The 24,245-nt window shown below is 38.9% G+C and overlaps 2 protein-coding genes across 3 annotated transcripts; both read left to right on the forward strand.

Moving 5' to 3' along the window:
* Window positions 1–1,439: 1,439 nt before the first annotated feature.
* hsd3b1 (hydroxy-delta-5-steroid dehydrogenase, 3 beta- and steroid delta-isomerase 1) lies at window positions 1,440–3,558 on the forward strand. The gene is made up of 3 exons (XM_062431836.1): window positions 1,440–1,590; window positions 1,881–2,045; window positions 2,744–3,558. Exons 1-3 carry the CDS (start codon window positions 1,440–1,442, stop codon window positions 3,556–3,558), a joined length of 1,131 nt encoding a protein of 376 aa, XP_062287820.1.
* Window positions 3,559–4,630: 1,072 nt separating this feature from the next.
* On the forward strand, window positions 4,631–19,557 carry pla1a (phospholipase A1 member A). Of its 2 annotated transcripts, none has more exons than XM_062431275.1 (11): window positions 4,631–5,207; window positions 6,456–6,672; window positions 8,937–9,114; window positions 10,425–10,533; window positions 11,957–12,058; window positions 13,948–14,040; window positions 14,582–14,764; window positions 15,886–15,975; window positions 16,851–16,956; window positions 18,090–18,242; window positions 19,008–19,557. In XM_062431275.1, exons 1-11 carry the CDS (start codon window positions 5,141–5,143, stop codon window positions 19,096–19,098), a joined length of 1,389 nt encoding a protein of 462 aa, XP_062287259.1. In that variant the 5' UTR covers window positions 4,631–5,140; the 3' UTR covers window positions 19,099–19,557. The 2 variants fall into 2 exon arrangements, with proteins under 2 accessions (XP_062287259.1, XP_062287260.1); XM_062431276.1 differs by having other exon boundaries at window positions 14,600–14,764.
* The last annotated feature ends 4,688 nt before the right edge of the window (window positions 19,558–24,245 follow it).

Genomic DNA, 24,245 nt, shown 5'->3' on the forward strand with positions numbered 1-24,245 from the left:
TACACACATATGACCGCGCACGCCTCTGTGCATGAGTGACGATGAAACTACCCTTGGGACTTCATCCTTCACCTCCAGATAAGACGGCAGACAGCTGTGCTATCAATGACTGCACTGCCAAGGACTACAAATACAGAAAAGCAGATTCAGGAGAATCAAATATTATCGAAGTTACATAATCTGTGTCTGAAAAGAATTAATTTTATTATACAACAATATTTTAGACACATCCTAATTCCATGTTTCTCCATTGCATACTTAATTCAGATAAAGCAAATTACGCAACACCAAGACAACAATGCAGCTGCTTAAAAACTGAAGAGTATGATAAACAAAGCTCATGGCCAATAGGTAAAAACCCCTGCAACACTCACACTTTCCATCACCACCATATGACCCATTGTACCATTTACTGAGCAAACCATGGCCAACTTCAATTCGTCACTGAGCAAGGGAAAACATATTTGACCATCTGGCAGAACCTCTGGTGTAACCTTGAAACATCCCATCATGATTTATTAGGCAGATCTGGCCTCGTACCTCGGAGTGGAAAGCATTTAGGTTTTTAATTAATGTGCTCGAGTACAGATCCGATCTACTCGTCTTTCCTTTTAAAGGAGCCCCATAAAAATGTTCCTCTGATTTTTTCTAAACAAAGCAAAGCCACGTCACTAGACTTACGGTCACCTTGAAGACAAAGATTTAAACCATGCAGAATGTTCATAAAAAGGAATCAGAAGTCTTGCATCGATTTTTTGCATACTTAAAACAATTAGAGACTAACTGCTGCAGAAGGAACTAAATGTGCACTTTTATTCTGCAAGTTTTTAAAATGAGCTTGGCATGACACATAAAAAAACACTAGCATTGCTGTCATTTATATGATGGCAAGTGATTTATATGACCAAAAAGCAGTCAAAATCAGTCACTTTTTATTGGGAGATCATTTTGTGAAAGTATGCTTTGAAAGGCTTGTAAAGGCTTTGTAAAAAAAAAAAAAAAAAAAAGCATGCTGAGTCAGCCCACCCCTTAAAGGGAGTGCTATTCCCCATCAAATAAGCAGCTATCTTTGACACATAACACATCCCAGCCTTTATTTTGTCTAGCTCCAAAAAGCATCCCACCCTGAAGTGGCAGGGCCCATCCCCTTTTTTCACACTGCCTTGGTGCAAATAATTAGTTTTCTATAGAACATTTTCTGGGCTTACAAAAAGTGGATGTGCCGAGGCTGAGTGTGCAGAAGGTGCCGTCGCTCTCCTAGAGACAGAATCCGAAACATCCAAGAAGAAAGAAAGAAGAAAAGTTGCATTCTTCTCCTTTGAGCCACTTCTTTTAAGACCCGCAGACTCGCCGAGAGCTCATTAAAAAGAGCAGCTTTGGAAGTGAAGTTTGCAGGATTTTTGTTTTTGTGCTCACCCTAAAGAGAGAATAAACCTGCAATGTCTCTGAGAGGGGATGTGTGTGTGGTGACTGGAGCCTCTGGATTCCTGGGGAAAAGACTGGTCCGGCTGCTGCTGGAGGAAGAGAACATTGCTGAGGTTCGACTGCTGGACAAACGCGTACCACCCCAACTCGTACAGACTCTGGAGGGTAAAAATTGATTCATCACTGTTTCTCACTGTTTAGCACTACAAAACGATTCATTATTGATTTTCCCAGCTTGGGATGAGATACATTTATTTGATAAACTTAAAGCATGGATAAAGTCCATTCTAAGGTTGTTTTATATCATTGCTGTCTATTTTATAGCTTTTCATGTAACAGCAGTAGTAGCCTAAATGTATTTAAGGATAGAATACACAAAAAATACCATAAATTGCCATTTAATAAATCAAATAACTATGCTTTACATTGTGTTAATTATTGATTTGCTGTGTCAGACTGTAGAGGTGACACAAAGGTGAGTGTTTTCGAGGGGGACATCAGGGACGGAGATTTCCTACAAAAAGCCTGCCGTGGTGCATCGATCGTCTTCCACATCGCATCCATCATTGACCTTAATGGATCAGTGGAGGACAGCGAGATGTATGGGGTCAATGTCAAAGGTAAGACAGTCTCTTTAACACATTCTGCTGGGAAACCTCAAACTGTTGTTTTCATTTCCAGGCTTGAATTTTCAAAATGAACTCAGAACTCTTTCAATGTTTGGCATTTTAGCTGACAATTAACTACCATTTAAAACTGCTTTCATTCAACTTTTATGCTTCAGCTGCTTTAAATAACACTTCAATTGACATTAAGTTCTTCCACTGCCTCCAGCTGATCAGCCTTATGCACTTAAAGACAGTCAAATCTTTCTTCGCTTATACACGTCAGCTGACGTATCAACTCTTTTTTCAGTGGTTACACTTCATGCTGACATTTACACACAACTTACACAGTTCCCTTTAACACTCTCACTTCATCTTACATTCGAAATTCTTTTAGCTCTTTGGCTTTAACAGACTTTTGAGTTTTTGAACTTCTACTTTAACACTTGTCAATTCTTCCATTTAAACTGATACTTCAACTACTTTTAGTGGTTAAACTCCAACTATTCCTGCTACACAGTTTTTTTCTAGTTTTCTAATGCGGTCTTTGGCTCTAATATTAAAATAACCTAATCTAGAAAGCGTCATTAGATGGTATATTCAGTATATTTTCATGTTGATTTGACAATATAAGAAAGGTTTATACTCTTCCTGACATAAGATAAATTAATAAACTCGTTGTGAATGAAATCAAAACCATCTTTCGTTTCCAGGAACACAGCTGCTCCTAGAAGCATGTATTCAAGAGAACGTGGTGTCCTTCATCTACACCAGCACCATTGAGGTAATGGGCCCGAATGCCAAAGGTGAACCTATAATCAACGGCAATGAGGACACATTTTACAACTCCTCCCTGAAGTTTGCCTACAGCAAAACTAAAAAGGAGGCTGAGCAGAGAACCCTCCGGGCCCACGGCGAGATGCTCAAAAACGGAGGCCGACTGGCCACCTGCGCCCTCAGACCCATGTACATCTTTGGAGAGGGTTGTCGCTTCCTCCTGGGCCACATGGGCGATGGGATACGAAACAAGGATAAGCTGTTCCGAATGTCTTTACCAGAAGCCCGTGTGAATCCTGTCTATGTGGGTAACGTGGCTGTGGCTCACATCCAGGCAGCTCGCAGCCTCAAAGATCCACCAAAAAGAAATGCGATCGGAGGAAAGTTTTACTTCATTTCAGATGATACACCGCCCGTGAGTTATTCAGACTTCAACCACGTCGTGATGTCACCCCTGGGCTTCCGCATTCAAGATAAACTCCCGCTGCCGCTTGGCCTCTTCTACATGTTCTGCTTCTTTATGGAGATTGTGTGCGCGATTCTCCGCCCTTTGATACGCATCGCACCACCTCTGAACCGGCAGCTCCTCACCATGTTGAACACACCGTTCACCTTCTCCTATCAAAAGGCTAAGAGGGACCTGGGATACATCCCCAGATACACCTGGGAGGAAGCACGCAAAAGCACCATGGAATGGCTTGCCTCCCAGTTGCCACAGGAGAGGGAAAGAAAAAATAATATTAAAAAATGAGTGGTAAATAATTGCTGTTAATTATTATTATACTAAAATCGCAATGTATTTTTTTTCCTGAAAAACTGCTAAATATACAAAGGTGTGTGTCTTTTGTGACATCGCTCTCATGCATGAATAACACCATTGTCCTGCAGCAACAAAAAGCAGAAGTAAAAGTAAAGTAATAGTACATATGACACAAACATGGTGATCACCACTGCTGGTGTTTCTTTAAATGAACTATGTCTGGAACTTGTATCTAATTATAGCATAATTCAGATGAATTTAGCAAAGGTTTTTCTTTGATTTCTGATGCTACCACTAGGAGTCGCCAAAGTGAGTGATTTTCAAACCCTACACATAGGAGCTTTAATTTTAGATGAGTTGCATTCACTCTTTCTTTCTTCCATGCTTTTGGGCTTTCAAATGCCTAAGAATAAATGGTTGAAGGTGTGAGACAGTCATCAGTACTAACTTCACTATCAGAGGGATAGGACTTTGATCTTGTTGCTTTGACACATAAATGTTCAATATGGCCTATTATGACTGTATGGAAATATGATTTCTATGTAATTAAAGTCTATGTGAAAAATGTATGAATTTATGTATGTTTTATTTATATTTTTATTTACTTTGTGCTCACAAGCTTTAACTTTACCCCAATGTAATATAACAGTATTATACTATTACTATAAATAGTCAAAATGTGTCTTTTTTTTTAACTGGGGCCTCAAGTATAATCATGTTCTAAATCACTATGTGATTAACACTGAGACAAACACATTCACTGCCAACTGGAAGTACTGTTGACCCATTTGGTTTTTTTGTGTTTAATTACAAACAAAGGACAACATCCAGTCAAATTGACTATGTATTCATAGGTTTTTCAATATGTTAAGAAAGAGCATAGATTGCATAATAGAGCGTCGATAGTGGAAAAATCAATCAGCTGACGACTGATTTTCCATCAGACACAACAGACTGACCCATCCTCTCTCTCTCTCTCACACACACACACACACACACTTTCAAGCTCGTACACATGCAAACCAGTGGGCAGCCAGGCCAGAGTCCAGCATTTTAAACAAACAGCCATTGAACACCAATGAGGTCATGGATTTACCACCAGGCAAAGAGCTTCAACCACTTGTCGGCCCAGTACAAGTCTGGGAGAAAAACAATCCCAGTACGAGTCTGGGGGAAAAAAAAAAAAAAAAAACAATCACCCACTAACAAATGTGTTGAGTGAGTAGAAAGAACGGGACAGAAAGACGTTTGTTGTCGATATGTTCAGGCTTAAAGTGGAGCTTCAAGAAAAGGAACACAGTCAAGTCTTTTATGATTATTAGAACCATTCTTAAAGCCCTCTTTTTGGACTGCTTCATATGGATTCCTGCCTTGTTTCCTACTTGATGTTTGCCAGTTAAAAGCTGAGTAGGCGTTGAAGAGTTACAGCACTGCACAGAGCTGAGATTTTCTCAAACCAAGAGCTGATCTCCATCTACCAATCTGGGGCTAAACAGAGCAGCTGAGCACCGTTAAGCACTAACTTAAAGTTCCCAGGCAGCTTCTTTCTCCATTCAGCTCTGTTCCTGCAGAAATGCCTTGGGGACACAAAACAGTCCTTCTCTGTGGTTTGGCGATCTACATCTTATCACTGGTGGTAGGTAAGTGGTCTGGCCATTAAGGAGGCATTTTATTCTACACTACTTTTTGGTTGTTTTCTGTTAAATAGCTCCAGCTGTAAAAGTGTAAGAAAAAAAGGATTTAGCTTTGTTATGAATCTGAGTAAAACTGTGATCACTTAACACTGTGTACTTAAAGCATTACGAAACAATTCAACTGTCAACAACTCATTTAATAGCCAAAAATAATACATGATTTTGATAACAAAGCTGGATTTTACTTTAAGTGCAAGTACATGTATTCATTGGGACAGAGATTAATACAATTCTAAAATACTACTGGATCATCTGCATATTCTTACACTGAAATAAGAACCGTCTAATCTAAAAGGTTATTTCTTTTTTCTAATATGACATCTACCTTTAGATTTTCTTTACGTTCTGAATAACACAGCACATATTATTATGATAAAGGTCAACCAACTATACATTGTGTTTTTAAGAAAAAAATATTGGTATTGCAGAAAAGCACACATGTTAATCATTTATTTCCACCCTGAAAACAAAATGTGATCATATCAGCCATTCAGCTCTGATTTTATTTTATTTGGAATGTATTAACCTTTACATACTGTTCATATTCTACATCCTCGCAGTGTGTTCTGGGTCAATTTGACCCGGTCTAAGAATCCCCTCATAAAAAGTGTCCAAATACCAAATTTTTGAACCACAGATGTGTTTAGAAAGCATCAATAGTGGATCTGACTGATCAATAAATGTGATTAAACCTTGATTCATTTTTCAGAGAGCAGAAAGAGTGTATTTTTAGATTTTACACCACTCGTTCTTGGATTTTCTTCATGTCCATTTTTACCTAACACATGAAAATTTAACATAGCAATAATTATATAAATTAAGTATTTTATGGGAGCTAAAAATTACAAGAACTTTATGGAATCTGGATCATAAAAAGAAATCCTCATAACTACTATAAACTATTATCTAGTAATTTAACAAAAAGCAATGTCGATATGGGTCAAATTTGAGCAGCCTCAATAGGCAGAAATGTGTAGCACCTATACAAAAGTATACCATTTTAAAATATTTTCATGTTTGTGCTTTTTTGACCTGAACAGTATGTAAGGGTTAATAATATGGTGCCAAGTGTTACAGATAGGAAGCAGATGTTTATTAACCCCTTCAATTACACACGTCAATATACATTTCAGCACAAGACTAAAACACAATATAGATGTTGTGAAATAACGCGTCTTTCTAATTGACCCCCAGGTGTAGAGGAAATACAGAGACACGATGAGTGTGCCGACCTCAACAACACCACATGGAAGGAGTACCGGCAGCAGAACGACAAGCTGCAGGTTCAGTACCTGCTAATGACAAGGAGAAACATGGACTGTGCACACATGTTCAACCAAGAGTCTCTCACACAACAGGCCTCCTACTTCAACATCTCCCGTCCAACCAAGGTGATCATCCATGGTTACAGGTGAGGAGTAGACCTTTAAAAGCATGCATAAGTAACCCAAAGCAGTTGCTCTGTGTGTGTGTGCTTGTGTAAGGAGTTAGAGATCAATAAACACAGGCAGTCAGATACAAATGAGAGGATATGTACTGCAATCAAGTCCAGTCACACGAGTCATGATGTAATCTCCAAGAATGTGCCTATAGATTTTTTTTTCAGTTTTTCAAATATGAATTAAAACACTGACACCTTAAAATATATATTATAAATTATTGTACTATATGTACAATAAAATATTTTTTTTAAATAACTGATACCGAAAATAATATATTGACATACATTTATCAACATACTAACAACATTCAAAAGCTGTCATGCAATAATTTATCCTAGATTTATCTTTATTTTATTCTTTAATAATTTTTCTTCTCTCACATCCTTTTACACATCACACCTTCACTCTGAGGTCAGTGGTTTAACCCTCCTGTTGTCCTCGAGTCAAGAAAGGGAGGAAGAAGGAAGGAAAGGAGGGAGGAAGGTAGGAAGAAGGAAGGAAGGAAAGGAGGAAAGGAAAGAAGGAAGGAGGGAGGGAGGGAGGAAGGAGGGAAGGAAGAAAGGTAGGAAAGGAAGAAAGGAAAGAAGGAAGGAGGGAGGGAGGGAGAAAGGAAAAGAGGAAGGGAGGAAGGAAGGAAAGAAGGACAGAGGAAAGAAGGAAGGGAGGAAGGAATGACGGAGGAAAGAAGGAAGGAAGGATGGAGGAAAGAAAGAAGGAGGGAGGGAGAAAGGAAAAGAGGAACGGAGGAAGGAAGGAAAGAAGGAAGGGAGGAAGGTAGGGGGGAGGAAAGAAGGAAGGGAGGAAAGAAAGACAGGAGAGAGGAAGGAAGGACAGACGGAAGGAAGTAAAGAAGGAACAGTCAAAACAGATGGGGTCAATTTGACCCGGGAGGACGACACAAAGGTTAATAGAAATAATCTAATAAACAGTGTTAATATATCATAGTTTAAGGATCATTTTAACCCTTGTTTTTCAGCCTTTCTTTCATTTACTCTTCACTAACTAGAACATAATGCTTTTTTTAAATTTCAGTCACATATATAATGTCACAATGTCATATTAAATGTCAGCCTGGACACTCAGTTTCCTGCTGTTTTTTTTCTAATTCAGCCCAAGCCGATGTCAGCTCATGACACAATTTCTTTATATGGTCTGCTAACATTATGCCTTTCTTCCATTGTTTTGGGGGTAGTCACACCAAGTCATGACTCAAGCTGAGCTGGCACACTGTGAGTGTTTTTCCATTACACAGAACAGCAAACTAAAATAAGCTGTTTACTTGTTGGAGGTGTGTTGGTTGTCTGCTGCCCTTCATCAAACATCATCATCATGTGGCTATATCTACTACTCCGAGCTCCGAGTATCTCCAGATGTTGTAGTGTCAACCATTTTTTAGTGAGGAACGTGTTTCATTCAGTCTTCACAATAAAAGGTTCCCATTATTTTATCATTGAAAAGTGTTTAATATAAAGCAATAAAGCAATAAATGTTGGGTTTGCATCAGCGGTAACTTAACGCGACTCTGATAAGTGCTGTCCCTGGAAAGATGGCCAATCAGCACAAAGTGGGCACATTGAGGGGGGGGGGGGGGCATAGGGAGACAGGATAAGTATAAAGCTGTAAGATAAATAAGGAGTTTTTTTTGAATTGTGAATCATGCAAAGCTACTCTAATGGAGTCCCAGCATGAAAATACAGAGCTGGAAATGAGCATAATGTGTGCCCTTTCATACACAACAAATAACAGGCTAAAGGATTAACTCAAGAAATAGGTCATGTTTCGGTCACGCAAAGACTAACCCTAACCCAAACTAATAACAACATGGAAACTAATGGAAAACCTATTTTATGAGTGTGCATATCCAACCCTAGTCACGTACATGTGCAGGACAAAAAAACCCATACAATAGAGATATTAAACACCAGAAAAGGGTGAATGGTAATGTCAGTCTGACAGGTGGTAGTTTGAAGTAGCAATTTGCAGTAGTTTGGTTTGTGATTAAATATCTGCAAAGCAAATGACACTCCCTTCAGCCCTAGCTGTGTGTTAATAAGCAAGTGTTAGTATACTAACACACTCAACAGTAATGCAAAAAGTGACAGTGGTCATGAGTACAGAGCAACACTTCACTATGAAAAGGGAAGTGAACTCAAACAAACTTTCCTCCATCCCTCCCTCTGTGTCTCTCTGACCTTTTTTCTTCATCCTCCCACCTATCACTCCACGCTTGCAGGGCCTTGGGCAGTAAGCCGGCCTGGGTGAAAGAGTTGGGGCAGGCCCTCCTTAGAGTCCAGGATGTGAATGTCCTGGTGGTGGATTGGGTCTATGGTGCCTCCTTCGCCTACAACCTGGTGGTGGAGAATTACAAGGAGGTGGCTGTACAGATCTCTGTCCTCATCAACCAGCTGCAGGTGAAAAAGATGCTACAGAGGATTTAGGATTTATTCTTACTGTCATATTTTCTTTTGGATGATTTACTCGTAAACTAGTTACATTTTAGGAATCAATGAGGACATTGTGGACCCAGCATCAAATTTAGCTTTTAATCCATTTTGACAGAATATATTAGAGGATTATGGCAAAAATGTCTAAGTGGTGTAACCATAAAAACTTTGTACCAAATAATTAAACTTGCTTAAAAACACTAAATTCTCAATAAAACACCATATCAACTAGTTTGGCATGATCTTACATTATAACTTTTATATTAAATATATATTGTTCTAAATATTACATTTACTCTGGTAACCATGGAGATCAGGAAACATTTACATTGTTTAAATGAAGTCATTATTAGTATAAGTCCAAATACACTGTAGGTGGATAAAATATTGAATATTTATATTTTTGTGGTTGCACCATTTGACATTTTCAGGAGCATTCAGTTTTTTGTTTTTTTTTAAATTGACACAAAACCGACAAATATACAAAATGTACATTTTAACCAACCTGAAGTTGCTTTTAAATGTATTTTTAAAGATATTTTTGAATTGCTCAACTTGCCAACCCTTATTTATCACTGACCCGTAGACAATTAGTTCAACATTTAATAAAACAAGTGACATTTAGAATATCTTAATGTTGTAACTTGAGATGACGATTAAAGGTTAAAATCTACTTTAACTAAAAATGTAAAGATAGAGATAAATAAAGACGTTTTATATGTTAACTTAAGGATTAGTACAGCTATTACTTTTGAGCAACTGTAGGCCTCAGATACTGCAAGGGGCCCCCAACGACACAAATCCACTGTTGGTTTTTTGTTTGTTTGTCACAACTTACCTTTAACCTATATTAATCATTTTACATTGACAAAGGAGCAAAAGATCTCTGGTTATCACCAGACTCTTGGTTTTATGGACTGTAACTTTAATGTTTTGGGTCAGTCTCACTATTAGTCACACTTTAATGAAACCCACCACCGGCAGTGGACACACCGAGTTAGTGACTAGCTGGTGAACACAGTGGCCTTTTTTTCAGAAGAGAAGTTTAAAACTCTGATTTCACTGTTCCAGTTGATATTGTGTTTTAAAAGAGGATATTCATATAGTAAATATACTTCCATCACTACTACTGTACTGCTTAGCCTTATTGCATATAAGTTTTACAGTTACAATCCAGATACAGAGCATTGATTCTACTCTTTTACTAAATCAGTCACATATTGAGGTATTTTGCATATAGTGACAGAGTATTAAGTTAAGTTTATTGTCTTCAACAGGAACATGGATGCAAACTTGATTCCTTCCACTTCATTGGGGTCAGTCTCGGGGCGCACGTCGCTGGTTTCGTCGGGACTCTTTTTGAGGGGAAGATCGCAAGAATCACAGGTGAGTCGAGTGAGAACAAATCAATCTGACTTTTCAGGAGACCTTTAAGGAAAGCAAAAGTCACTATTAACATCTTATGGCAGATTCAGGACGTTTTGTGTTAGAAAATGCCATTTTTGTTTGTTAAAAACCTTTAAATAATCAGCCTCAGTCCTGATGTACCATGACAAGGAACTTCAACAAGCAGCAATACTGTTGGTGATAGGGGGGAAAAAAAGGCACCAGCTATGATTATTATTCTGCAATGCCTAGAGAAAAAAACTAAGAGTAACAATGGGCAAGATTATGAAGGTCTCTCACAGAGCCTCTTGTCTGTGAATGCGTGTCAGTGTGACATTGCAAGATTAGCAAGATCCTTCAAAGGACAACGGCACTTTGATAAGAGCCACTCTAAAGCTGTGTGGAGAGGCACGGTCCCCTCATACCAGAACACAGCACTCAACACAATGCACCACTGTTCACTTGTTTATATTCTTTTTGTCTGAGTGGAGAGGCTGGTGCATGTTTGAATATCAAATTCAGAGACTCAACAGATGCTGAGCTGAATTTTGGAATTTACTAGAACGCATATTTTTAAATGTCAAAATGGTAAATGGTAATGATAAAATATCTGAAAGGGTTATCGGTCAATAACGCGACACGATGAACAGACCGTCGCCATCTTTCTGAAGTGAGTCCTCTCGGTTGCTATAGAGGTCGGTTAAGTTCAGACTTTACAAGTTTTAGAATTACAAGATGTCCTTGATGATTAAGGAAAAAAAACATAAAACAGTCGGACTCAAATGTCAGCAGTGAGACTTGCGTAATACATGCTGAAACGAGAAGTTGAAGCTGTTGTTTTGCAGTTTGTACTCAATACCATGTGTAATTGTTATTTTTGCAGCAGTAATGGAGAGGAAACACAATAGAATTGAGGAAAACCAAATCAAATCCATCCGTTGTTTCCTTTTTGTGTCCTCTATCTACTTCTGTATATTTCAGCTATTGCTGTCTTTTATTCTCATGACGCAATGTTCGGATCAGCAAATACTAACACCAACTTCTCACTGGGTGTTGCACATCAGCAAAGTGTTGCTAAACCACAGGTACTTTGGTTAGGGTTACAGCCTAATGACGAAAACCAAGCTGCTAATGTTCTCATGCATGGGAGTAAGATGAGGTGGTGGAGAAAGGGCTGTAGATTACATTTTGGCCCCGTAATAAACATGTAAACGTAGTACACCACTACACATCAGTGTCCATTTTAAGGCCACAATTCAAGTTAAAATACAAAATAATAATAATTAGATTCTCAACTGTTATTCATCTTTTTTTTTTTACTTTCATTATCAGACAAGTGAAAGAAAAAAATCCCTATTATTTTCTAATGATGTGAACCCTATTCCTAATAATCTGTTATATTGTTTCCCTTTCTTGTTACCAGGTCTCGACCCCGCCGGACCCATGTTTAAAGGAGCTGACACCTACGACCGGCTCGACCCTTCCGACGCTCAGTTTGTTGACGCCATACACACGGACTCTGACTGTGAGACTACTTTAAAAACCTGTGTATTGTTGTCCGTGATAGAGGACTTAGGAAGTATATTTTCCTCCATGTTAGAACATCAACAGTTAGTATTGTAAGATAATTCCTTGATAACTTAACTTTACTAACTTTAAAGCAAGAGACCGAGAACAGAAGTAGTTGAACAGCCGACTGGGATCTTTATTGGAGATGCGGTAAAACAACTGCATACACAACGAAGATTATCGAAAACAGCTGGCGCTTCTCCGTCCCCTCCCGTCTTTGGCATTATGGTGTGTGCCAGGTCGAAGCGACCCGGTGCTTCCAGCTAAGATCTGGTTTCCTGTAAACTGAGACTGTTCCAGTAATGCTGTCTTCAAAACATCCTTTTAAGGCAAAAAGTCCCTACACAGGCTTGTTGCGACATGTCCACATTGGTGCATCTGTTGACCTTTGTGGTTGTTGTTGTCACGATCTGCCACTACATAGTCCCTCCTCTTTATGATTTTATCATACATGTCCGTAGAGATTTGGTATGATGAATCTTCCTCTGTATGTTTGTATGGGTATGATGTATGCCTCTGAGTGCAACCAGTAGTTCTTTTAGCCTAGAGAATGGCTTGGGCGCCCCCTTTAAACATGAACATGATATACTTGCAAACACACACATGATATGGTGATATATGACATTTCAACGCAATCACAGTCTAATACACAAGGGTATTTAAAACATATCTGAACCATTAAACACACTTTTAGTTTCTGCTTTTTCTGATGAAGGCGAAAAACCTGACTGGCTGTTGAGCACAGGAAAATCCCTCCATCGCCCCCTCCCAGTGGGCGGTCTATCTCTATTCCTTAGATCTTTGCTGATGGCGTCGAATATGTTATGGATGGACTAAGAACCTACTCACACAACACGTTTCTTTAGCTAGATGTAACATACTTATTGTCACGTCCAGAAATAACAGGACCCCAGAGCAGACCAGAGACAAGAGAAAGAACTGTAGGTAACAAAAAAGGGTTTTAATAATAGGCAGAGTGGGGGTAGTGAGGGAGCAGTGGCTAGGTCTGAGGTAGGGTTCCAGGGAAGGTTGGTGAGGGAATGTCCAGGAGAGGAAGGCAGTACACGAGGAGAGGGATCCAGGGGACAGAGGCAGGGTACCAGCAGGTGGGGAAGGCCAAAACACTGGCGATGAATGGGAAGAAGAACCGGTCCTAAATACTGCAGCAGCTTGTTGAGGTGATTGAGGTCAGGTGTGGAGATCGATGATGATGAGATGGAGACCAGGTGTGGAGAAGAACAGGCAGGGGAGGAACCAGGAGGCCACACACACACACACACACACACACACACACAGAGACAAAACACAAAGGAGAGGGGACAAGACAGACAAGGAAACTCAGGTCACAGCTGGGGCTGTGACCCTTATTTGGGTTATTATTCTATTATCTATTGACTAGAACACTTTAATGAATACATGATATGACTATGAGTATGTTATTTTTACACACAAGGTTGAACAGCAAACTTAAAATGTGAATATATGTATGATGCCAAGGATACTTTTTTTCTCCATCTTTTCTTCTGAGGAATACATCAGTTATTGTTCATTTTTCTTTAACTCACGGTTCCTTCTCATCATCTGAAATGTCCTTTTTTTTGATGTAATCCGGAACTGGGAATAGATCCGGTGTTTCCTCCCCCCTTTGCGTCAGAAGGATTCTGCGCACCAATTGTTCAGGGGGCATCAAATTGTTCAGGGGGGCATCAAACTTCAAATTTTCCCTTCAAACCTTAGATTTGTGTTTACAGTGATTAAACAGTGTAAGGAGTAAAAAAAAGCAGCACTTGCAGTGACAACTATAAATAGTGACAATATTAATGAGGTATGTTTCTCCTGCATCAGATTTTGGCATCTCCATCCCCGTGGGTCATGTGGACTTCTTTCTGAACGGAGGCAAGGACCAGACTGGATGCGCACGCTCCCGGTTTGCCTCAAGTGAGTACTAAAATAGTAACAAGAGAGCAGCAGCTTCATTCTTTCTCTTTGAGTTGCTGATGTGTCCTCCGTGGTATAGGCTCCTACTTTTTCATAAGGAACACACAAGCATACCGCACACAGATACACGTGCACACATACACACTGTAATCTAGCATTGTTGCAATATTCTAGACCAATGATACTATATGTGACCGCCATCTGTGTAATAACTTTCTATAGTATTTAGATTTACGGATTCTGTCTTTTTATATATATTGAATTTCATATATATACATTATTGCTTTTTATTTTTTCTTATTATATTTTATATGTCTTTTTATACAGTAGGGTCCAAATGGGAAAGGGAAAAGGGACTTTCTCACACTTTCCCATTGGGAGTCTGTATATATTTACTGTTACTGTTACTGTCCTGAATATATATATATATATTTTTTTTTTTTTTTTTTTTTTTTTTTTATGGATAACACTGACTTATAATCTACTAATAAACTACAGTCTCCACTCCAGTTGGCTCCCTTAGTGTGTCTGTGTTTGTTAGTTCTTGTGTATTTTCCAGTGTATGGCTACGTGATATGTGACCACATGAGGGCGCTGCACGTTTACATGAGCGCGCTGAATGGCTCGTGCCCTTTGATTGGCATCCCGTGCTCCAGCTATGAGGACTTCTTGAAGGGAAACTGTTTGGACTGTGATGTCTTCAAGGGGAGATGTCCAGTTATAGGTGAGAGTACATAACCCATATACATAACACATGTGGAGTGAATAGTCAGGATTCATTGCTCCAGGGGTTCCCCTGCAAAAGGGGAATCATTTATTTACACTATAATTCCATCCATATGTAACATTGCTGTATACTTGTTGTAGAGAGATGTTGTCCACATGTTCAGGTGTTCCAAAGTCACCTGTACTTTAAAGACTACATATTTTGTGCCACTATTGCAATTAATGCTGCTGCTACATTCATAGTACAGATGTTGCTGTTGCTACAACTTTCCATTACTACTGCTATGGTACTGCTATCACTACTATGATACTACTCTTGCTGCTGCTAGTATTGCCACTCCATTGATAATGTTCCTATTACTGCTAATGCAACTTCTACAGTTTAATAAAGTACTGTATTTAGGTAGAATTTTGAGCTACCTACATTTTACTGGAGGATATTGGATATTTTGAGCTGTCACAAGCTATACGATTTTGAATTTTATGGAGTATTTTCAATGTGCCGGAATGACACAGATTTCAATTTTCATCCATCACTGTTATGTCCTCCCACAAAGTGAAAAACAGACAGCAGGATTTTGTTTTAGATTCAAGGTGTTTTGTATGTTTTAGTGCTGAAGCCACAGCGACTAGACCGAGGTATATTTTTTAACAGACTAATGCATTGATTTTTCATAATTTACCATCTATGCAAAAATGTGACACATAATTATTTCACCTTATCCAAAGACCTGCACAATCACAAATGGAAAACACAGACACAAATGAAAAGGACAGTAGCACTAAAGGATTTTTTATTATCATGCAGAATGACAGAATTGGTGACACCAGTCTATAAAAGAATGAAAAATATAAATTTGGCAGCCTTGTTTTGTTCTCCGTGTAGTCTCAGTATCACTTGGAGATATGGCATCAGGCTGCACTCAGACAGCGCCTCTCGTCTCGTCACAAGGCAGCATTTGGCAGCTTCTTATCATTTCACCCCCTGATACGCCAGCGCACGCTGATACAATGACACAGTTAATGTACATGGCAGTTCTTTTAATTTGTGACGTACAGAGGGGCCTACAGTGTGACCCTCATGCACCGTGCGTGTGTGTGTGTGTGTGTGTGTTCCAGGTTTATCAGAAAACAGCAGGATAACCGTATCACCGGTTCCCAAAGAGCAGAAGCTATTCCTCCTCACGACTTCTTCGCCACCTTTTTGCGGTGAGTGCTGTGGTGTGTGTGTGTGTGTGTGTGTGAGAGAGAGAGAGAGAGAGAGAGAGAGAGAGAGAGAGAGAGAGAGAGAGAGAGAGAGAGAGAGAGAGAGAGAGAGAGAGAGAGAGAGAGAGAGAGAGAGAGAGCTGTTTTTAATAAGAATAAAAGAAAAAGAAAGAAAAGAAGTTTAATTCCCTTAGTGCTTTGACTGCGGCTGTCATTATTTTTGCATATTGGACCAATTAAAAATTTGACCTGATGTTGACACTAGAGGGAAAGTCAGAGGGTCATTTGAGTGATTACAGTTCATCCTCAGGGGGGACCACGAATGTACAGCTAAAAAAATATATAATTAAAAGACTGTTGCTTTATATAAATGTTCAATAGTGTGGTGTTCAAGTTGTCTGGACATTGCAGTTGTTAACCTTGTGGAGAGAGAAAGGACACGTCATCGTCTCTCCATTCCAAGGCAATGCCGATTTGCATTAAAGTCCCCGACATGCGTCTATAAAGTCTTATCCATTACATCATTTATTAACACCAATGACACAATCTATACCGTTTGACCTATAGTCCTCCATTCTAACTTACTTCTGGCCCACTGCAGTACTGTTTAGCTTTCAGCATCTCAAGTTTCACTTCCCTTGTTGCCCTATCAGAAGCTCCTCTGCTTGTCCTTCAACTGCTAGTCAGTAAACCACAGTTTCAGTGGACTAAATAATTCAAAAAAACACTTTAGCACATTGCCTTCTCTAAAATGTTGGTATTGTGTCAGTGAAGGTGTGTAAATAGCTATCTACTGTGTTAATGTTTCATATTGTGTCCTACTTTCATGCCATCAATCATAAGTGTGTATACACAATGTCTCTGTTCCTCCCGCTCAGCTCATCACATCCTGCTGGTGCTGGAGGTTTCTGCCCTGGATAAAAGCGCAGATGTGGAAGTGACACTGAGGACAGAGAACCTGGGAACAGAGCACAGGTTCAGGATGTAGGTACCGCACCTCAAACATTTAACATTGACCTAAAAAAAACAACATGTATTATAGGTTAAATCTCCTGTCAGTGCCCAGTGATGAAGGCACTGGTATAGATCTGGAGTTGGGCGCTGCACAATGGCTGCACACTGCTCCTACTAGTTAGGATGGGTTAAAAGCAAGACTGAATACCATTAACATTACCTTTATCTAACATTGTCAGTGTCTAACAACACATTATAAAGTGTACCATGGCTCAGTATAATATAAAAGGCAAACGTGCCAAATTGTATGTAGCCAATAAAGTGCAGCTGTGAAACATTGCTCTGAAATAATAAATAAAAAGATTATCAAAGATGTTTTCATGAAACATCTTTGATCATATATGTAGAAACTGGAGATACTGAAATATTAGTCCTGTTATTAAAGAATAATTAGAGAATAAATACAGAGCAATTATGGTTAATTTAGTCCTTAATCCTTATTAAACTTCAAATCCAAAATTTAAAATCACACATTCAAAAGTAAAGAATTCATGAGTGGCACATTTTTGGCTCCAACATGTGGATACCAATAATTAAAAGTATAATAAATAAGTGTAGGCAGAGCAAAATGGACTGTGACAACAATCTTGTGGCTTCCTTATATTCAGCTCTGACTGCACAGGCTGCAATTCAATTCCACTCATCCTCAAAGTTTGTACTGTAACTTCTTTTCCCCTAAGAAAAGGTGAGCGGCCAATTTCTATTTATAGTCTATGTAATTGTAAAGGGCCCGTCCAGGTGCAGGATGTAGTGGCAGAAGTGTAGAGAGAGGAAAAGTGCCTCTGCATTAGTTCAGGATGACTCTTTCTGCTCTTTTTTTGAGTGTGAATGAGCCATTTTCTAGTTGCTTGATTGTATACTTATACTCTTTTGATAGTAAACATATTTTTGCATTAATAAAAAGGAAAATAGAGCCAACCAACCAACCAAAGAAATGGTCTTCCTTGTTGAATACAAAGCAGAGGCAGTGGAAGATGTCACAGTCAGCTTGTTAATAAAGTAATAAATAAAGAAGGCAATAACTGTCCGCTGTGATGAATGTTTGCATCTGTCTTGTCTTGGTTATGACAACGTTATTAACGTGCACGCTGTGTATATTTCAGTCAGGCGGATACGACGGTGTACAGGACGGTGTTGTCTCACCCTGCAGCTCTGTGTGAGATCCACTCCATTGAGCTGAAGAACATCGGAGCGTTCTACAGACAGGGAGACGTCCACGTGAAGTCCGTCTGTCTGTCCGAGATCCCCTCTCTGAGGTATGTAGAGACCTCCATGGACACGACATTCACACACACACTCATACTGTGCCACTGAAGCACACACGCCTCTTCCTGGCAGAATTTCTGTACAATGTGCATCATTTACAGGATCTGGAAACCAAACAGCATCCAGGCCTGTTTTATGTTGGGCTGCCACATATGGAGATACTGTATATATATATATATACAAGCAGTACATCACGAACAGTCCCTCATTTTGGTTGTTGTCTGCACAACTGATGTGGATAACCCACCAAAAACTTACATTTTTGAGCATCGAATATACACCACTTGTAGTCTGAAAAGTTGGTAGCTTCTTCATGGAAGACAGTTGATAGACCTGTCCTATCATAAGCAACCTCTCCACTGTCCATTTATATTCTCAGTCTGTTCCAAATATTAATGTTATCCCCTAAACATGGTAACACACAGCTTCCGATCATAACCAGCACAGTTAACAGCTGTGATACAGTGGTAGCTATTGGTGGTCAGCCATTCAATATTTTGGAGGGGGTAGTGGGGGGGTGTAGATAAAACATTGGCATACTATGACCGTAAAAGGTTGTAATGGCGTATGTCACCTATTTATACGTCTAGCCACAATGTTTGTTTCCACCTGACATAAGCAAGTTAATAGTCTCCTTTAAGGTCTGTTTTGGTCTCCACCACCTACTGAGGCAAATGAAAAATCCACCACTCAGTCACTAAGTTAAACTGGTGAATGATAGCAGTGAGGCTGATTTACGTGTGTTTTTGTTTCAGGCGTGAGCAGCCGCTCTGCGTGAACAACATCAACATCAGACGAGGAGCTCGGTGGTCACATGACTTCGTACAGGTGTGTGGCTTCTTCTGAAGAAAGAGATCTTCTCAAAAAGGACCGAAGTCACCGAGGGGTGGAGTCAGCTTCACATTTTAAGCCATCTTTTTTTTTCTTTTTTTTTTTTTTTTAAGATCTCCACCTTAGTGGGCGGAGCCAAAGAGCTCAATTTTATTCAGGATGTTAACGTTATAAAGTCTATCATTCTACTACTATCTGACACATGTAGACAATGTTGTGTAGTTATACTAAGGTTTGCTAACCTGATTTTCCTGATCATGAAACAGTGAAAAGAATGTGTTGTACATTTTTATTTCTTTATGTCTTTTGTCATCCCACTTTATGTGTTATTCCAGTTTATTCCTGCCCGTTGTTTATAGATTGAAACTTTTCTTCTGTGGTCTGATTTTAGGATGTTCTCGCTGACCAGTTTCATGTATCTCATATTTAGTTTTAGTTTGTCTGTTAAAGCCAAGAAATAAACTGGTGACCATGCTTTGGTTTTCTGTGTGCATGTTTGGAGATGAAACAATTACAGCTGTGTGTTGTGGTACTGGATATTAAATATTGAATGAAATACTCAATATAATTCAGAATATGTACAGCAATGCCACATCAAAGCTGCTGCTTGTCCAGAACAAAAAAATGGAACAAACTCAACTGAAAAACCTATGGTATATTAATATTATATATAATGTTAATCTAGTATACTGTAATAATAAATGTGGTCATGTGACACATATGCCAGGAATTAAACATTCAGAGAAAACAAACTACATTTTCACTGCACACAACAAAGAGCTTTATGGAGAAATCTTGGCCCCATGTGAATACTTTTTTAAAAACATTTGTCATAACTTTATATTAGTCCCAATATCTCAATTTGGGAAGTCAGAAACAGACAAATAACACAGTTCACAGTACACAGGTGTGTATTAAATACTCAGCTAGTTAAAAAAAAAATAAATAGAAAAAACAGAAACGTAGTGCGCAGGCATCCAATATATCGCCAAAGAAGAAGTGATACATTTTCCTCCAGATGAATTTGGCATCATGCTCTGAAAAAATCAGTACGACAAGCTCACATTTCATACATTTCTGACACTGGACCGAAATCACTGAATCATGATGCATTCAGACACACAAACTAAACACGCCCAACAAAATATGCGTTTCTTTAAAGGTCTGTTAAAGTATGCAAGAATAATCCAGATCTTTAAAGGATTCATACAGACCTGCCCATTTTAATCTATATCAGGTCCTATAATGTGATATTTTTTTATACTGAGTGCTGAGTCAGATCCAGAAAATGTGTAAGTAACCCTCACTAACTTGTAACACTGAGTATAAGTGATCTGTGAAACAAACAAGTCAAATTTAACATTAAATCACGTGAAGACAAGTCCAAATCAAACAATTACACTTCCAACTTCCAAATATGTGAGATGAAAGACAAATTCACCTGTTTCAGTATCATTGAATCCATTTTTTTTATAACATAAAGAACATTTCAGACATTTATTGTGCTGGTAAGTTACAAAGTGAAGCTGAGAATACTGATGCCCCTCTTTCCCCCCCGTGTTCCAGTGCCAATTAAAATGATGGATAATTATTTAAAATCAAGCTTTGATGATTACTGACAGATTATTACATGTTGGATATAGTACCTGCAATTAAATATGTCCATTTTGAATAGAAAGATTTCTCGGGTTGACATGTCATTCATTGCTTCTCTCAGTTGTTAAATTACATACTTTTGTGAATGATATATTAATTTGAATGCCAACATGTCCAGATGTTTCACTTACATCGATAAATCTGCCTTCAACAGAATTTAAACCCAGAGCTCTATGTTAGCCTAAAGGTTGCTTCAGAGGTCTGTGGGCAAGACCAAATGCATAATTTACTATAAATTAATGATAATAATTTAGGGCATAAAAATATAAAGTTAAAAGCCTGATATAAATTAGATATGGTGGTATACTGGCTGCAAATTATATATAACAAAAATGTGTCAATATTGGCCTTCATATCATTCAAACTGTAATTTAAATAGAGAGAGGGAAGAGCACATGCTGCACATGCTCAGACTGAAGATGTGAGCTAAGGTGAGAACAAGCAGGGAGAGCGAGGGAGGAGACATTGTCATAACAAGTGGCATGTGGAACCTTCATACTGCTTATACTGTAAATGATATAGTGTTTCCTGGATAGACTGTTCTCACAGTTTGGGAGTGTCGGTGGGAGCCAGCGGCGCTCTGCCCCTCTGGAATCGAGGCGGTAGATTTCCGTCGCTATCACCTCCTGTGAAGTGAAATATTAAAGCTTCTGTTAGGAGTGAGACATCTTTTTTTTTTACCTACGTCTAACATCCTGATAACACGACAACTGTGACGACAAACTACACTGAAACAGCAATTTCACATAAAACCACTGTCTCATCAGCTAAATATCCACTTATAATCCTCTTTAGCACTGATGTAGTCTGTAGTGGCCAGCATCTTAATACACTTTCAGTTTGATTGTAACTACTTTTTCTTTTCCTGCCTTGTGTATTCAGCTCTGAATAGTGATTTCCCAGCATGCTTTTCATCATTGTACAGTAACACATCAATGAAAAGAGCATTAGCAGAGCACAGTTCTCCTTTTGAGACCCTCTGCAGAACACCTGTTAGCCCTGTTAGTATATTTTCCCTATGATAGGCATTTAATACATTCACACCCTACACACCACATATCAAATCAACTTTACATACTCTATTTTTAACTCCCTGCTGAGCTGCATGGAGGATATAAAATCCTGGCTGGCAAAAGCTTCATGTAGCTAAACCAGTATAAACCGGAGTCCTCTTCTTTGGCCTTGCACATTTTCAAACACCACAGTTAATACCCTTGCTCCCCTAAAACTGAATGTATACTTCCATTCAAGAAATCTCAGTTTCTTCCATCTGAGATCATTTCTGCCTGTTAAGGATATAGAGTTATTCTGTCTATGTGGGAATCAAGTCGGTCAAGACTCCTCACTGGTACAGAAAAAAAGAGAGGCCACATCTCTCATGGGCTGGCCTCTCTTCATTGGTTACCAGTAAAATACTTTCTCATCCCCCTATTCTAACACCATCCCACTCTGATCTGCTGACCAATCAGTGCTCGTCCTACCACGTTCCTACAGTTAAAATCCAGAGGTGATCGGACATTTTCCACTGTTAGCCCCAAACTGTCAAAGTTTGCCTCTCATTATGAAGTCCTCCCCCTCGATCTCTTTTATTTAGCCTTTTAAAAGCCATTATGAAGACATGACTGGTCACACTGTGGTTTAATTATTTATTTGTTCTCTGTGCGATGCTGCTGTGTTTTTATGATTTAATTTTTTAAAATTCTAGAATAAATAGAACAAATGTGATTTTTTTTAATCCACAATATTATGTCTGTGATTTTATTTGATTACCATTATCATCTCTATGTAAAGCACTTCTGCCAATATGTGTTGTTTTTAAATGCGTTCTATAAATAAACTGACTCGACTTGTCTATTTGACAGAAGCCGTGAATCACATGAGTTGGCCGACTGAACATTCTCACTCCACATTTTGCTGGTCACCCACACGCATGGACCAAGAAATGTAATGCAAAAGTATCTGTTACAGTGTTTCAGAGCATTTTTTCTTACAATATCCAAGATGATTAGATTCCTTATTAAGTGTAAGTATGATTGCCTATCTACTAAAACTAAACTATTGCTATTGTCTGTGATAGATTGAATCTACTGCTACACAGCCGCCCTGTAGCCCACACTCAACGCCAACCCTCCTGTCCAGCTATGAAATGTGATCCTCCACCTTTGATTGGGCAAAGGCTGCTTTTGGGATGGGATGGTAGGAAGGCAGTCAGGGGTGAGATAGGGGTCGGGTGGGTGGGTGAACGGACAAGCAGACAGATACACAAGTGGTGGGTACACTGTGTTAATCCAGTGTACCCGCCCCCTTGGCACTGAATTTTTTGGACATCCCCTAAATTTCCCATCTATAATCCTTATCAGATAAGATCACAGCTGTTGCCCAGATGACCTCACCGCTGCTCTCTCACATCAGTCACAGTTTAAAAAACCCTTATTTACCACACACATAGGCACACGCACACACACACACACACACACACCCACACACACACTTACAAGCACACAACAGACCTGATTACTGTTACTGTTAAACTGTTTTAACTCAGCATCTGTAGAAGCTCCTGATGGCAACAAATTGAACTCCGCTACTGTACCAAAGATGGCTGTAAGCTTATGAGTGTCAGAGCCAAAGCAAACACTAATGCAGAGCAGCTGGCTGGGAGGGAATTTTAATCTCAAAGTATGGTTTGAAAATAGGATAATAATCCAGAAATCCAGAGCTGAGAAGGGGCAGCTGGGAAGAATGCCGGTTGCCATTCTATGCTGATGTACTACACTGAATAGTTTGGTGCGATCAAAGTTTAATTTTACAAATGAAACTCAAGCATCAGTTCCTCCAAAGACAAATGAAGTGCAAAGCAGACAGAAAAATAAAAAAAAACTCTATTAATCTGAGAATATTCCACAGCAAAGACTTCATCTCACAGCTGAGGATAGCTTATCAGAGCTGGGCGATAATTCAGTAATATTGTATATGGATCATATCTCTTCAAAGATAATTAGATGCAAGCCAACTGTAATTAAAGGCTATATAAAGAATTAGGAACAGACTTTTTTTGTTTTCCACATGGACCACAGTCGAGAGAGCAATGTCACCAAAAGGTCCATTAAGTAGCAGTTCATTAAGCTTTCGATTTGATCACATGAGCTTCATCAATTTACTCTTAACATGATTTGTAAGTATTTTTGTTATTGGTTATTCTGAAGTTTTTGCTCGAAAGATAGCTGTCAAATAAATATGTTTTATTTGGTCTTTTCAGATTAGAATTTAGAATAGAATAAAAAATGAAAAACATATGATAAGCTTATAAAATACATTGCATTGTTAAAGATTAAATCAGTGGATACCAACCCTTTTTGACAAAAGCAGCTTTGTCATCTTTCATGAGGTCAACCAAAAAGAGATTTCCCCACTAAAGACTACAAATGTTTTAGACTTAGAGAGGTTAAACTCTTCATAATTTCACAAAAAAGTGCAGATTAGACACTTGTCCAAACACTGAATAT

Source organism: Scomber scombrus, chromosome 13 (genome assembly GCF_963691925.1).
Source record: "Scomber scombrus chromosome 13, fScoSco1.1, whole genome shotgun sequence".
NCBI classification, from domain to species: Eukaryota; Metazoa; Chordata; class Actinopteri; order Scombriformes; family Scombridae; genus Scomber; species Scomber scombrus.

What these genes read in the sequence shown, in the direction of transcription:
- hsd3b1 (XM_062431836.1), top strand. Translation starts at nt 1,440, where the DNA reads ATGTCTCTGAGAGGGGATGTGTGTGTGGTGACTGGAGCCTCTGGATTC. An exon ending in ACTCGTACAGACTCTGGAGG is followed by an intron (nt 1,591 to 1,880) that starts GTAAAAATTGAT and finishes TTGCTGTGTCAG; the next exon opens with ACTGTAGAGGTGACACAAAG. An exon ending in GTATGGGGTCAATGTCAAAG is followed by an intron (nt 2,046 to 2,743) that starts GTAAGACAGTCT and finishes TTTCGTTTCCAG; the next exon opens with GAACACAGCTGCTCCTAGAA.
- pla1a (XM_062431275.1), top strand. Translation starts at nt 5,141, where the DNA reads ATGCCTTGGGGACACAAAACAGTCCTTCTCTGTGGTTTGGCGATCTAC. An exon ending in GAAGATCGCAAGAATCACAG is followed by an intron (nt 10,534 to 11,956) that starts GTGAGTCGAGTG and finishes TCTTGTTACCAG; the next exon opens with GTCTCGACCCCGCCGGACCC. An exon ending in GGGGAGATGTCCAGTTATAG is followed by an intron (nt 14,765 to 15,885) that starts GTGAGAGTACAT and finishes TGTGTGTTCCAG; the next exon opens with GTTTATCAGAAAACAGCAGG.